The following is a 16,494-nucleotide window of genomic DNA, read 5'->3' on the forward strand; positions in this document are numbered from 1 at the left end:
TAGGAAAGAGGAGGGGAAAACAGCACATTTTGTCAGTAGTGAGCAGACAAAGTAGTATGTTAACATTCTGTCTTATTATCTAAAAGCTGTCCAGTGACCGTGTTTGACTGGCTTTTTTTCTTCCTTTTTGTTTGTTTTTGGTTTTTTTTGCTTTGAACAGGAGAATGTTGTGATTTTTTTTTAAGTTTAAACCAGACTTGATTGTGGGTTTTAGCACATCTATCTTGGCATGTCCAGTTTCTAATGCCTTGAACTCTCATTTTCTCATTTGGTTGCCCTGATTGAATTAGAAACCACTTCTTTTGTCCCTTTCTCCAAACAGTAAAACAGTAAAAGAAGAAGGGGTAGATGGAACTGAAAAGAAAAGTGTGTAAAAAGATCTTCACAGATCATGTTTCATCTGACTAATTCTTCCTGGAATTGTTTTTTGTTTCCTGGACAGACCTACCCAGAGCCCTTCAACTCTTGATAAGCTTTGGCTGTCTGTGCTGACAGCCTGGAAATGTTTTCTGCCAGAAAACATAATGGTCCCTCTTTCACAGTGCACTGACAGTGCAGAAATGTGAAACACCATTGATTATTTTTTCTTTCCAAAATTGTCTCGCACGATGCCTCAAACTATACTATCTGTAAGAAAAAGAAAAATTGCCCGAAGTCATTATGTTACCAAAGTTAAAAACTGAACACTTGCCTGTGCTGTTGTGAATATCTTTCACTTATTTTCTACTTTTAGAGGAATCTTAAGTGAAATGTTTATGTACCATACCCAAGCAGTGTTTGTCCATATTATGAACACGCTTTGGAGTTACCTAATAAGCAGTTAAATATGTAATGAGGCACATTCTTCTCTGACATTTTATCAGTACTTTTAAGAATAGAATCGTGGATGATTTTCTCTGCTTAGAAACACAAGGTGTGACCTTTTTCCTCTTTATTTGACACAGGAAACCAAAATCGACTGCGTCAGGGTAGCCACAAAAGGTATGTTCATATTATGTCATGTATTCTGTACTTCAGCTTGCTGACCTTCTCCTCACATGGTCCTTGCAACCTTCCAGAAGAGTTTATATTGCTCAAAGGCATCACTAAACCTATTGCAGAATTTTCAAAGAATCATTTGTGTTTCTAGCTGGGATTTAGGAAATTTGTTTGTTTGTTTGTTTTAATAATAAACGCGTTACTTATTTTTGAACACAGAGTTTTTAGAATATATTCTGTGGGTTTTTATATGATCTCACAATAAATATTTTGGACTTTAATATATATATAGTAGAGTTGTAAAGTTACCAGTTGCAGAATGCATACTAGCTGCTTATCTGTCCATGGTGAAAAATTGCCCCTTATTCATAAGCAATTGTGTTATCTTAATTGCTTTATAAAAGAAAAGCGGAGAATACATGTTCTTCATTTTCATGGTACAGATCATCTATATTTATTTGACTGTCAGCACATGATACTACCATTTGTGAAATAAGTTTGTATAACTGGGACAGTGCTAGTTATAGTTATTATCCCTAAACAAGGAAAGATAAACAGAGTGCTGATCTGTTTATCCATGGGGTCTAGATCTGTCTGTGATTATCGTTGCAGTCTCACCTTTTTAGTACTTCTAGCTGGTGGCGACTTCAAAATTTGAAAGAGAAGTGATGGTGTAGTACCATTATTTGGAGATCGTAATAGAGGAAAAGGGAAGAAAGTGCTACTGTGAGTAGGAACAGGTAATATCACCTCACAGTTTGGGCACCTGGCCAAGAGTATGAAACAAAAAATGCTTCCTCCGTATACCACTGTATCTTGTAGGAGATCATGCTTGTCTTACTGACTGTCCCTGATGCAACCGATCCCACTATGATTTCCTTTACATGCAGACTCCACAATTCCACCACCACCACTGTCTAAATGGGATGGATGAGAATGTCATTAGTTAAAAGTATCAGAAATGTTAGCGTGAAGTTGTTCCTGTTGAAAGGCTGGATCCTCCCTGATATGACAAATACATTTTCATGCCTCTTTGAACGGATTCCTGTCTTTTTTTCAAGCCAAAGGAAGTAGTTGTAATTTTAATTTACCAACTGACTGCTTACTAAAGCATAGAAAATACCTGAACTAAAACCCAATATAATATAGATGAGAGATTAATTCCAGATTCAAGTGAAATCCTATGTTGTTATTTTTGAGTAGTTTGAGAGATACCGGGAGTGGACTTCGTTGCCTCAGAAATCATAGTAGGTGATTAGAGGAATGGATTTTAAATTATTTGAAGATTTGTATTCATAATCACTAATGGATGTTCAACTATTCAAATTACTTGACTGACTGAAAATTCTTACTCTCTCATTTGAGAAGCGAGGGTAACTTTGAGGATTGGAATAGCTCCCATAGCAACAAGCTACTTTGAGCTAACCCATTCAGCAATGGAGATGTAAGAAATGCAGCTTTTATTTTAAACAGATCTCCCTACATTTCTGTTTTGAAAGCACGTTTCATAATCTTTCGTAATACCTTTGCAAAGCCTGTAAAATAATGGGAGAGGTTGTTGTGAGGACTTTGAAACCGGGTCCCTGGTGCAAAACTGTCTTGGGGGGCTTCTGTAAAGCACTGATTTCCCTGCTCATCAACTGAATGTTTATATTATATTTTTAATCTGTATTAATAAAAAAAAATAAATGGAGACCATGACATATTTTAATATGTTATTAATAATACCTATGTGGGCAGATGTTTTCCCTTTTGATCTAACAGAAATACTTAGGAGAAAAGTAGAATTCTGTGCCCTCTTCGGACTTCCCACATTTGGACTAGAAAAAGATAGTGAAAATCCTTTATGTTTGTAGGTCAGAAGTCACCACACCTGCATCAGAACAAGACAGAAGATTGTCTTCTCCCATTCACCTCTCTTTCTCTCTCCCCCGCAGCCCAAACAGCTAAGTGCAGCATTCATATTGTCTGTTACCCAGTAAGCAAATGCTGCTCTGATGGCTTTCTGTGTCAGATTTCTTACAGACTTGCACCATTTTCCACCCAGCTTTGTGACTACAGTGTAGCTAGTAGACAGTAAGCTACTTAAGCTCCATGTGCTTGTTATGCCCCTCTATATATGCACTGTAGTGCTTCTTACAAATAAGATTGTGAACGCTCTCCAGTACAACATCTGGTTTTCCTATATTAGTAGCATTTCTGAAAGGTTTATGTTCTGGGCTTCTCTTATCTTCAGAAGTTCAAGTCTGATGGTTTTTAAAGCTAGAGGAAGTGCTTTAGGCCATTCATGTATAAAACTGGTGAAATCTTCTTTTAAATGAAGGTCTGATCCTGAAATTATCTACAGCCTTGTGTAGGCCATTGGAATTAGTAGGTGTGCTCTAAAATTTAATACAAATGTTGAAAATCTTATGCTTTTAGGCCTTAATCAAATCGGTTATGTACCTAATTTGGAGCACAAAAGAATAATCTTACTGACTACATCGCAACTATTCTGTCTTAAAGTAGATATGTAACTAGACATATCCAGTATTTTACTGGATAAAGGCCTGTGCCATAAAATATGAGCTGCAAAATAAACATGGTAGTGTAGCTAACTATCTGCTTTTTTCTTGAAGTTTTCTGCAATTCCATTCCTGTGGAATTTGATGATTGCACCAAGTACATTGGCAGCCCTTCCTGAGATCAAGGTCACCTAAGACAACCTCAGAGCTGCTCCACTGAGCCAGCTGAGATTGGCCAAGCCACCTCGTTGTCTGTACTAAGGATATGTGGTTAGCCTGTTTGAAGTCTGCCCTCACGACCAGTATGGCAGTTCAGAATATGTCATGAACATAACTGTATCACTTGCTAGCTGTATTTCCTTTAATTTTCTCACCTCCAGATAATAAAGTTGTTGGTGCCCTTAAGACCTTCATAAGACCATTGAGATTCAAGTTTTATCACTGAGTCGTGCAGTGTTCATCCTATGGCCCACCACACACTTTTTCTTTTGTTAAAATAAAAATAAATAAGTGTAGTACAGAGATAGAGTGGTTTTGCCCCAGATCCAGGAGAACTGTTCTGTACCCTGAGTACACTTTTCCCTCAAGTTGATGTCAACAGAAATAATGTATGTGCTTTACTGTGAAGCACATGCTCAACTGGTGACACTAAACCATGTTGCTGTATCAAAGTGTACCAGACATCCGTTATCATACTGACAGCTTCTTAGAAGAGTACAGCCTATCTCTAAAAAAATACAGCTTAATTCTACTGGATCAAATGAATGTCTAGGGTCAGTAGCTACATAATACTTTCTCATTTCATCAAGTATATTTTAAGCAATCTCAATTTGTACCCTTTTAAAAAATGCTCTTGTTCTATGACCATTACATCTTTGCAAATGAAACCTCTGTTAAATGTGTTCTTTTAGAGATCATATAAAAATCCTAATTGCAATGACTGCAAGTGTAATGTAGGATGAGAATATTGGGATTTGTAGAGCTGAAAGTTCTCCTTCTGCTTCTGCTTAAGTCAAAGGAAGCCTTTGCCACTGACTTTGTTAGGAGAAGGATCAGACAGCGTATTCTTGTGATGTGGAGTCTCCTGATCTTAGTTTTCTATAGAGAAAGGCATTTAGGACCTCTGAGACTATTTGGTGTATATACAAATGTGGAGACTGCAGAGTTTCCACTCCCATTATTTTTGACAAGATAATTAAACAAACAAACAAACAAAAATCAGGAAGAGCTTTTTGTACCAGTGGTAATAAAGGTTGTCATATATTGCTTGAAATATGGCTTTCATATACCTACTCTTTTTTCGAGCTAAATGACTGTAAAATCTCAGCAGACAAAGTTAAAAACATTCCAAAACTCCTCCAAGTTTATTAATATCAACTTTGGGGTGGTTTATGATTTATATTAAGACTGTATTTCCTGATACGACTTACAACACTGTGTGGATAGAAACGTCTTGGTTATCTCCGAGGAATCCAGTTCTCAGGAGGGAGACATCATTGTTCTAATTCTGCAATATTGGAAGCCTTTCATTAATTATGAGAGAGAAAAGGATATTATAATATTTTAAATCTAATAGCAACAGTACTCTAGAAGCTACTATCAACACTGCATTTCAGTGTTGCAGAGGGATATTTCAAAATATTATGCAGCAGCAGTTTTGAGTTTAATTGTCTGCAGATGGTGGATGATCTATTTTCCTCACTCGTTGCCACATTTCTAATAGCACCCAGGCTGTTCTATGTAAATGAGTGATCTTTCATATAATTTTGTCCTTAATTTTCCAATATTTTTTCTTTGCATCATTCTCCAGCTGCATCATGTTGGATCTGACCTTTTAATTTTTTTTATATTCCTTAATATATATGTATCACAGTGTGCTTAACCATTTAGAGGCAATCATAGAACTGCTGGAAAATGAACAAATAACAGATTTTATTAGTGTGAGCCATGGTAATAGTTATCTGTAGCAAACAGTGATTGTTACAGCTCTATCAGAAAAGTCTGAATGCTTCAGACACATAAACAGTTCAGGGTTTTCAGCTTTTTCTTGTCTTAGTGGTAAAACTCAGACCTCAGACAATTACATACACAATTAAAAGCTTGCCACGTCTAAGTGGTCATTCTCTGTGTGCTGAATGTTAAGTATATGTGTAGTGTGTGCACTTTCTGAACAACAACCCAAGTGAGTATAGGAAAAATTAATCTTAACTAGCTCAAAAATAGTTTACATAAAAATTATCTTAAAAAAATTGTAGGAAAAAATGTAGGAAAAAATTATGAAATAGGAAAATAAAAAGTGAAGCTATTTCAAGTTACCTGGAGAAGTTCATACTAGAGTAATCTGAATAAGCAGTTAGCTTTCACTTGGAAAGCCCAGTGCTGTGACTAGTAGACTCCAAGAGTCTCCAGTTTTCTCAAATGCATTTTATGTAAATAATGTGCTTTGAGTCGTCTTCCTTAATGAAAGTCACATACAAAAGCTTATTAATTTGCAGAATAACCAAACTAACAACTGAAGATGAAAACTTGTGGGAATTTTTTTGTTTTTATTTGTAAGAAGTTCAGACAATTAACTACTGACCAAGATTCTTCTTGCTGGCATAGCTTCAGTCTGGCTTTTTTTTCCCTCATGCATGCTGACCTGGAAATCTTCCTTTGCCTTAGCTGCGATAATCGTGACTCAGCTTACAACACCATACATTCGCATCGCCCCTGCTGCAGGCGACGACCAACTAACAGGTCAGATGTTCAAGTATAGACAAGTCATCACGCGCATTTTGTCTCATTTTCTTTGGCTCCCTTTCCCTGACAGTTTCTTCTTTCTCTGCTCATAAACCGTTTTCTATGTTAAAAGTTTCTTTTCATTTACAAATTTTTCCTCAGCTCCATTAAATAAAATGGTTCGCTTGGCACCAAGACTTACACACACATCTCTGTACGTACAACTCCGCTGCATGTGCCCATTGTGTGTGTGACCTGTGGAATGTTCCTTTAAGCCTGATGTTGTAAAGAGATCTAGTCTTGCTCCATCCAGAAATTAAGTGACAGTTTGAATATAGAAATATATCTGTGTACCTGTTTATTTTTTTCTGTGTTATTAGATCAAGACACTAGAATTTCTAAATAATTTAGGCTCAAGAGTTATGTGCAAGTTAGGATAAAGATCTAGTATTAGTGGATTAGGAATTTTTTCTGTGTGATGTTGGGAAGACCATATTTTCTGGCAACATTTCAATATGGAAGAAATTAAAATAAATAAAATAGATTCCTTTTTAATTATGTCACATATGAGTTCTAGAATTAAAATAAAATAAACTAGCATGTGACATATGAGAATGAGCAATACTTAAGGATTTAAAATCTAAATGTCAAAGTAAACTCAGTACGCAAGGGAAACCATTATTAAGCCTGTATGTGACTTGAAGGATGATTCAGAATATACCAGGAAATCTTTGTGAACTTGGAAAAAGTATTCATTTTTTCAGAAAATAAACGCATGCATAAAACTTTTCAGGGATTTGCAAATGTTTTTATTTTCAAACAGAAGCCAAGAGCATTAAAAACTCTAGGTGAATGTAATGAAATGTGTAACAGGGGAAGTTAGACCTAGTCCATCAGCATTTAGCATCTGATAAAATAATTGCCTTTTTCAAGAATGCTGGTATAGTTCCTTTGGAAGCTCGTGTATGTTGCTATCGCGGTGTCTAGGAGATCAGGACAAGTTCAGATGCCTAGCATCTGGATACTACTGTAGTCAATAAGAGGCAGTTAAATGATTCAGCTTAAGATAAGAGGATTAGTGGCATGTCTGCTATAGCTTTTAATTCAGGGGTATGTAGTATCATAACAAAGTTGAGTGATCCATAATGCCTAAGTTGCCTCGTCAATCAAGACAGAATTGTTGCATGTATATTTGTATTATGTAATAACATAGGAACTAACCAGAATAACATATTTGGATGATGCCTGGAAGTACTAGCTTGCTCTTAGAGCTGCTGTGTCAGAAGCTGTGTCCACATACATTTTTGTACCTCAATTTTAATTTTTTACTTGACAATTTGAATAAAGCAATGAAGAAACAAGATCTCTTCCATATTCTTGAACTTCAACAAGTTTGATTTCTTCATCACAGGGTTCAGATGAACTTATATATTTTACCATGTGGAGAATGAAATGTTTTTCTTCTTCCATTTTGTTGTTTTATTTGTTTCAGTGCAAAACTGGGTAGCTGTAGGAAACACTGGAGATATACCTGTTCTACAAGAAGGAGATGGCTAGCATAGTTAACAGTGAGAGATATAGCTAGTATAGGATAGCTGGCAAAGTATTTATTTGGTTGTTTTGGTCACTGGTGGCTTTGGCAGTCTGTGACTTTTGCTTACTTTTTATTAAAAATAAGAAAAAAACAGAAGTTCTACTAGAATTTAATTTTATAGTGAAAAAGAAAGTATCAGATGATACCTGTGAACAGCACTTATGGCTATCTGTGAAATGTATTAGAAAGCCTTTGAAATCCCCATAATTTCCCACCCCGTTTTCATGTTTGAAAGACTGTGTGCTCAAAAGGAAAGAAGCATCTTCCTCCTTTTCCTTTGCCACAACTGCAATAAGGATTGAAGAAACCTCACCCAGCCCACATTGTTGTCCCATGACAGCAACAAGGCAGGCTTTTCAGCTTCAGGGCAGTACAGCAGTAATGGGATCTGCAGTATCCATGAGAAACCCAAAGCTTTTCTAAAAGGAGGTTTACAGAAGCTGAACTGCACATGAGGGAGCAGGGAGCGATGCACATTCTCCCCACGTTTTTCTCCTACAAATTCCAAGACTGTGGAAAGGATCTACTTTATGCAGAAAGGATAGGATTGTTGCTAACTCTAGTTACCACAAGCCCTAAAGGTGTAACTCTTAGATAGTATAACTTAGCATTATCTGTTCAGTGCCTTTTCCTCATTTCTTTGCTCAGAACCAAAGTAATTACATTTGAGATCAAGAAATTACTTTTGTCTTTTAGCATTTGAGAAGATACAGAACTGGCAGTGGGGAGGTCAAAGTTGGCATTTTCAGGTTTTTTTGGGTGGGAAGTTGATGCTTCTTGCACAATGAAAATTTAAAATCTTGGCTGCATTCCTGAATATCGTTACTAATTTTGAAAGGTCTTCCTCTTCAGAAATATCATGATAATACAGCTCAGCTTTCATGCCAATTCTACTTGCACTCATTTCCTCCACCCTCATCATCAAATTGTCTTGTCTCTTAAGGATGCAGTTTATAAACAATGCATTATTAATTTCTGTTTGTCCATCCTTTCTCTTTCCTTTTTCATATAAAAATAATATGTCTTCTATTTATAGGATTACCTGCTAGTTGCCCTAAATATTTTGACAGCCACCCATTGCTTCACCCATTGCTACAGCCTTTGCAGCCTGTAGCAAATGGAACTTTTCCTTGCAGTTGCACTTAAATACTTACAATGTAGTTGTAAGAGTTACAGCATAAGATAACATGCTGTAAAGGCAGCTGTGTGATTTTTACTCTTACAAGCCAAAATAGGGAAAATAGTGTTGTTACCATGAGTGAATACATTATTATCACTGATTCAATAACTTAATAACTAAGGAATTCAAATTTCAGTGTTATCCTTACAAAAAGCAACTAACTTGAAATCCATTCAATTGATCCTATCCTCTAACAGACAGGGAGAATATCAAACTGTCTAACACCTGTCAGACAGGAAAAAACACTGTATACATGAAGCATAATAGTCCTCATGATACTGTCTCCATGTTTTCATAAACAAATACGGTTTAACAGTACGGTTGAAATCATGTAGAAGGTTATCAAAAAGCTTATGACATGCTGACGTCACTGTATGATTTTAACTTTAAAGTTGAATAACGAAACCATGTTTTTGAGAAAGACTGAAGTCATTTGCAGTTTGCTTCACTGTTTTGTAAGAGACACTTCATGTAATAGGCTTAAATTGGCCATATTTGGTATTCACTTGGCCCTCATGTATTTTGTCTGCATTCTGATAAAATGGCATGCTTGGAATTATGATTAGGGTGTTCATTCTTTCACACATTTTCTTAATTGTTGAAATATGTCTGAGCTACTTATATTTAAATTAAAGTATTTCCATTTGTGATTTAGTAGAACAGCCACTATTTTACTAGATATTATTAAGACTGATTTCTATAGAATGCCCTTTTTACTACCCATTGTTAATTATACATGCAGCTGGAAGAGAGAGTTCTGTATTGTACAGTCTTCGTAGATTAAATTCTTGGTACAAATCAGATGCAACAAGATATGTCAGAAGTTTTGTAGAATAACTGATACTTAAGAATTAGGAAGACTTTTTTTTTAACCGATAGTGGCAAAAGCTTAAAACTTAAATAATTTTTACCCTGCAAACTTTAAGGTCTAAATGAGAAGCATATCTTATAAACATGTTAAAGGCAGTGATAAAATAATCCCAGTTGACTTATTCTCCCTTATCAAGTTAGCAACATAGTTAAATATACAGATTTCTTTAGATGTGTATTCAATATATAGAAAGATTTATTGCTGTATTCTGGGTCAGATTCTGTTCTCAGTCATTTCACTGTAAAAGTGAAAAATTAACTGATTAACTGATTGATTAAATAATGTCATGGAATTTTTTTACGTCAAGGAATTTACTCTGGGTTTAGACTGTATTATTGAAAACACAATTTGTTTATTGACACAAGACCCAACAGCATGAATTTGAGAAGGAGCGTTTTGCTATTTACGTGTTTTGTTGTACTTTACAATGCATCTGAGGTATAACAACATGGGCTGAACAGACCCTAACATTCATTTTTCCTCCATCCTGAACCATGTAACATTGATTTATATGTATTCTAATATGCTGAAACTTAAAGTGCTATTTTGGGTAATGTAGAACCCACCATTTCCTAGTTGAGAATAGAGTGGTGTCTGTAATAACAAAGCTATGTGCAGATGTGTCAGTCTGCAGGTTGAATATTCCATTTTAGGAGTTTATTCTTCTCTTGATACTTTTGAACAACATTTATATCAGTGGGAGTTGTGGATAATTATCCAGTGGAGAATGAACACCTGTGTGCTGTAATGTCAAAGCCATATTACAATGCTGTTGACAAGGCCAAGTGACAAGGAAAGCAGAATGAGAATGGATCTGACTCTCCAAAGTGAAATTCAAAGCCTGTTTTTATGTGGTGGTTGCAATGATTGTTGTACTGGTTGTTCAAGGATTCTGGTCCTCTTGCTCAGCTGGGCAGAATGCAAAACAAGGAAATGTTCATACTTTCTGCAGCACTGGCTGAATGCATTTCAATGGGCTGGAGTGTCACTTGTGATTTATTGCCCATTTCTGTTCTTTTATGTGTTACATTTGTCATTTTTGCAGTGACAGTTTCATGTATAAAACAGTATAGTTACAAGAAAATGTTAAGAGGATACAGGAGTGCCATGGGAGCTGCTGTTTCCTTTTCTCCTTTTTTTTTCCCCCTAGTACGTTACAGAGTCAAATGTCAGGTCTTCTGTAAGACAGTGCAGTAGAGCATCTAAGATTTTAAGAATAAGTACATTTTCCACAGAGCACCTATGGAAGAGCTCAAGTTAATAAGACCTAAGAGCTCCCAAAAATAATGATGATAACAATTCACAAATGGTGAAATAACCCATAATATAAATACAAGCCCTTTCCAGCTACAGAGAGTAGAGAACCTGAGCTGATTAGAAGTCAGTTACCAGTGGGATTCTATTAGTGATGCTAAGTACTCCACTTCATGTTTTACAGTAATAATAATTCCTTTAAGGTTTTCTGAAAATGAATTAGCAGCCTGACTTTTGAATGCATTCCAAGTAACTACAGAAAAGCCAGAGGCTCTGAACAGGGCTTCAGGACCTCCTCCCATTCCGCTCCTCTTACTCTGAACAGGTAGGGTTGGAGACAGTGGGACCTTTGCAACTCTCCTTCGTAAGTAGGGGAGTAGAGAAGATAAAGTGCAATGGGTCATATCCACAGTTTTACTCTGGCCATTGATGCTTATGGTTGGCCAAGAAGGTATGGATTCTCCAGCTACCCTGACACTTTATTGCCAGAGCCAATGGTGTTACAGACCTGGGATAGGAATAACTGGAGAAGATCACGTGACCTAGAAGAAAGTATCAGTCTTTTCTTACCCTTTAGGAAGGACAAGTAGCCTAATTAGGTATGTTTTGCATTGAAGCAACGGGTTTTCTTTTAGTCAGATTAGTTAAAAAGTTGGTTGCCACAGAGCTAATAGTCAGTCATTGCAGCAGTTGTATTATGTCCCTCAAGTACAAAACCAGTTTGAAAATTTGAGCATTCCAGTCTGTAGCTGAGAGAAAAATATGATTCCAAGTAGCAGTGTCTAATATCTCTTTCATTAAGAGAGTGAGTTGAATTTAACTTAGATGACTAAAGATGGGTCTGTACGGTTCATCCTAAAGATGGGTCCGTATGGTTCATCCTAGCTTGAAAAATAATCTGTTTTCTTAGTAATGTGTGATCTTAATGTCAGGATATCTGTGAGGCTGTTTGAGGTTGGACTGGGGAGAGAGGCCACTTTCCTTAATCTCATTACAGAGGGTGGAAACACAAAACCCAGTCATGAGAGTAACACTATGAATGAAATCACCAGGATAAATTATTAACAAACTGAAGGAATCTCTGCTGTCTGGATAGTGCTAGTACTGTTCAGTATCACACCTAATCCAAAATATTTCAACACCAGCGTGTACAGAGAAGCAAAAAAAACAGAAAACAAAGGAAAAATATCAGTAGGTAATTTTGGAGCGTGGCTGTGTGTCATATATTGTGTTATTTTATTTCTGTATTAAAAAAACTATGCCTCTGAATTTTACATTCGAAGCAGAACATGTTTTGCATGTACCACAATGAAAAATTAAGGAGAGATAAGGGAAGAGAGGAAAACTCAGAGATATAATAAGTAACTAAAAAACTCCTGTGAATTTCAGTGTTTCCCATCTGTAGTTATTGACTGTATTCATAAAATGCTAAACAGTTAGAATTCTAATTCCAAATAAAATGTCAGACCGCTTGTGAGTAAAATAATCTGTAGTTCTTAGAAACTGCAAATCTGATATGTGTATCACTGGGGAGTTTTAAGAAATGTGTAATGCAATATTACATAGATTACCTCTGTGTTAATGTATAGATGAACATTCAAATGTGTTACAGTTAAATAGAGTAGCACAGTAGAGTAGTACTGCCAACTTTAATCAAGAGTTACATAACATACTACCTTTGGCAAAATAATGTTTCAGCAATTCACTCAATTTAGATTCCTTGAAATAACTGAAATCTTAATAATATCTAAGCTGCACTTGTCTGCTGAACACAGTGCAAGCCATGACTGTAGTTATTGGTGGGTTCTAAACACCTTCTTCTTCAGACAATATATTGAAAATGTCCTTTTCTGCAGTAATGGGAGTTTGACTGCAAGAACTGATGACTTTAGAGCTCTGGGAAATGCATTCAAGTATATCTGTGCATTTCCAAGTCTTTATTTTTCCAAATATTGAATTTTCCTTTCCTTCTCTTAATCTGATTTTCTGTTACTGCTGACCACTAAGAAGTTTTTGTTTACATAGCAAACTCCCATGCGAATGAAACTTGAATCACAGTTTTGCATAAAAGTGAACAGAAGTTGATGTCTTATATGGTTTCAAGCTGTCAAGAGGGGAAATAAGTATTATCAGGTTCTCTTTCATCTTTTGAGTTCATATCAGAAACACAAAGGGAAATGGAGGAAAAATGGTAAATTGTCATTGTTCAGAAGCAAATGAAATATTCTTTAAACTTTTTTGAAGCAAAATAGTTGCACTTTTTAGTTTGCTGTCATTGAATTAGACCACTTGTGGTTATGAGTAAATGTGTCAATAACTAAAATTGAAAAGAACTGATGATAAAAATGACTGTTTAAGGCATTCTTAATAAAATAGGACAGATGAAGGTTTTCCTTTAACCCCTAAAACCTACAGGAAATATATGAGAAATGAAACGTAAATCAGTGAAAACTTTTCAGAGGAGGTCTAGTCTATTCTTGTCCCCATACTAGAATATTAGTGCATTCAACATTGTTGCACTCTGGACAGGTTTTTTTATTGGCAATACTGTAAACGGTTCTGAAATGTGAACAAAAGAACTGGTACACTGTATCGGCACAAAGATAGATTTAGAAATCTGTGGAATTATTTTTCCTTTGTTGTACCGATTCTCCTTTCCAGTTCCTCTAGTCAACCTTCCTGCCTGAAAACAGTGTTGGCTCTGAAAAGCTTTAAAAAAAAAAAGTTTGTGTCTTTTTTTCCTATTTTTTTTAAATTTATCACAAATATATTTTTATATTTCTTCATGTGTCATTATATGTATGGTTCCATTTATTTTTTAGTAGAATGGACTGTGTTATGCTTTCTTCCAAGAAAATACGTAGGTAGTGAGTAATGATAAGTAAATTCCTAGAGTGTGATTGTCTTTGAAGGATTTCTGAAGAACCCTTCATAAGGGTTCCAGAGTGAAGGGAGGGTGGTAGTGGAAATCACCAGGAATGTCAGCCTCATCTATGAGCCAACGGCAGCACAGGCCAAAAACTCCGTGGATGTACATACCTGCCCTGGGGATTCCTATACTGCATCGTCCTTCTGCCCCCATCCTCCTAATGGCAAAGTAACCATGCCTTCACTGACTTTCCATTGGGAACTGTTCATTAGTGTTCTACTTAAGTTCTCAGGTAACAGCAAGATCAGAAGATGGTACCTCACTCCACTACTCCACTACTTCCTACCCATAGCTTCAGGTTACTTTATTCCCATGCTGGATGTGATCCCTTGCATTCATGAATGGAAAATAAAACAGCTGTGTTTGTCCAGGCTAAGAACATTAAGTTCTGTAGCTGAGTTTCACCCTGAGTAAGTCAGCTCCAGAAACATTACTGTGATCTGGCTTCATGTCTTCCCTGCTTGGTGAAGGCCAACTGAGTATTAGAAAATAACATTTTACCTCCCCTAAAGAGGGTGGAGTCCTCTTCAGGCTTCATATCCACACCTTTTCAGTTTCCAGAAGATAGCTGAAATACACTTTCAGTGATGCCTAATACTTCTTGACACATTTCAATATACTTTCAGGTGTAGATCTGGTGTTAAAAGCAGAAGGTCTCCTTAGGCAAATGTCCTTGGTGTGGGTGATGATAAATAGTCCCCTGCTTCTATAGGGATGGCCTGAAAGTGATGCTGACTTGCTTAAAAAATGCATTGTTTATGGACAGGATCAGTCTTGACTGACTGCTTTCAGTTGCTCAGAGCTTTGAGAGAGTTACTCTTTTACTCTGAGTACTGTTTGAGATTATGTAGAGAACCATAAAATCAAATATTTTAGGTCTAAAGGCTCCCCTTGTTGTGTATTATACCTCTATGACTTCTTGTTCACAGAAGTCAGCTTTGTAGGATGCAGTTGCACTTCCAGTGGCTGCAAGTGGGACCTCTTTCACACAGCATCAGCTGGTAACAAGCCCTGTATTTCAAAGTCCTGTGACACTTGAAGTTTCAGCCCTTGCTGGTGCCTCTTTCTCAGACCACCTCATCCTTATTCAGAATGAAACCTACTTGTATACAGCTAATTTGTTTAAAGTATGTTCTCATTACTCCTCAGTCAACCTTGGTCAGAAATTTGTTTCTTATGACATCATATTGACCTTTGTTGTGTTTGGGTAGTCACAGAGTAGTTTGGTAAAGTTTGACCCGTTTTCTTCTTTTCATATTAGTCAGGAGGTTTTTATCTTTCACTTCAGTGGTGAGGTCTGTCTTTCGGATACGCTGCCATGACTTTTTCCTTTGTTGACATAGAAATCTGTGATCGGCACCATTGTGGCTACTTCTTTGGCCACACATGGTGCGTACTTATAAATATATAACAACCATTTTTTGCTCAAAAAATATTCTAAAGTGTATGTACCCTTTAGGGGTATTTGAAAGCTTAAAGTTCCAAAGACTTAATATTTTTTTCCTTAATAAATTATTTATTTCCAAGAAGGACATGCACCGGGTCTGTATATTTGAGACTCATTAATAATTTCTGGTTGTGGTGTAGCTACTGAGTAATCTTTAAACATCCCTTAATGATGTCAGTGCTATTAAAGTCTGAGGGCTTACACTTTTTTCCAGAATGAATGAGGGCTTCCAACTCCTTGGGTGCCTACTAGAGAGAAAATTTTTTATGAATTTTAATTACTTAAATTTCTTTGATTAAAAGAAAAGAGAAAAGAAGAGCTAGCAGAAAGGTTGGTGGTTTTGTTACAAAGGAGCAAACGAGCTGTTTATCAAGACTTGCTTGCTTATAAGTCTTTTTTTAAAAAACACAGTTTCCAGAAAAATCCAGTCTAAAGTCTGGATTAAAATCCTGTTAAAAAATATGTGTCAAATGTGACATATGTGTAAAACTGGAAACTTTATTCGTTTTAAGCATATTTTGTAAAGAATGTTATTATTCCTGACAATCAGAAACACAGATGTTTAACCGAAAATGTCTTTCTACTCACATGCACCAACATGAATCATCCACCAGTGAGAGATACAATTCATGTGATAGTCAGTTAAATGAGTCCTATTCGTGCAGTTCTTTGTCACCTATATTTGCATTTTCCTAAAGCATATCACAAACAAAATTAATAATTCATAATTATCGTTACACAGCAGAACCTTATTTTGATAGTCCCTTACCACAGACCTAAAAAGTCTGTTTCATCCTGCATTTGAAAAATAGCAAATAAAAATGTCCAAATCAATATGGTTGTCCTATGGAAGTACAGAAAACTTTTTTTAGGAAAAGAAAAGCCATATGTATTGTACTGATGATCATAAATTGCAAAGGAAATACTGTCCTGCTAAAGTCTAAGTGCTGCTTGTCCTTTTTCCCAGACATTAAAAAAATAGATTGGTGAGCACTAACACGTCATAGGAGGGAAAA

General features: G+C 36.1%; 1 protein-coding gene across 10 annotated transcripts in view; it reads left to right on the forward strand.

Annotated features, from left to right (window-relative positions):
* The window catches only part of PTPRM (protein tyrosine phosphatase, receptor type M), a 459,625-nt gene that overhangs the window by 281,428 nt on the left and 161,703 nt on the right, over positions 1-16,494 (forward strand). For 6 of the 10 annotated variants that reach the window (XM_027650889.1, XM_027650890.1, XM_027650892.1 and 3 more), the window contains exons 13-14: positions 945-981; positions 6,147-6,221. In XM_027650889.1, coding sequence (XP_027506690.1) covers positions 945-981; positions 6,147-6,221 — 112 coding nt within the window. The remainder of the gene's footprint in view (positions 1-944; positions 982-6,146; positions 6,222-16,494) is intronic. The other 4 variants (XM_027650894.1, XM_027650895.1, XM_027650897.1 and 1 more) reach the window with 1 other exon arrangement.

This window comes from Corapipo altera, unplaced genomic scaffold (assembly GCF_003945725.1).
Source record: "Corapipo altera isolate COAL_440 unplaced genomic scaffold, ASM394572v1 24, whole genome shotgun sequence".
Taxonomy (NCBI): Eukaryota; Metazoa; Chordata; class Aves; order Passeriformes; family Pipridae; genus Corapipo; species Corapipo altera.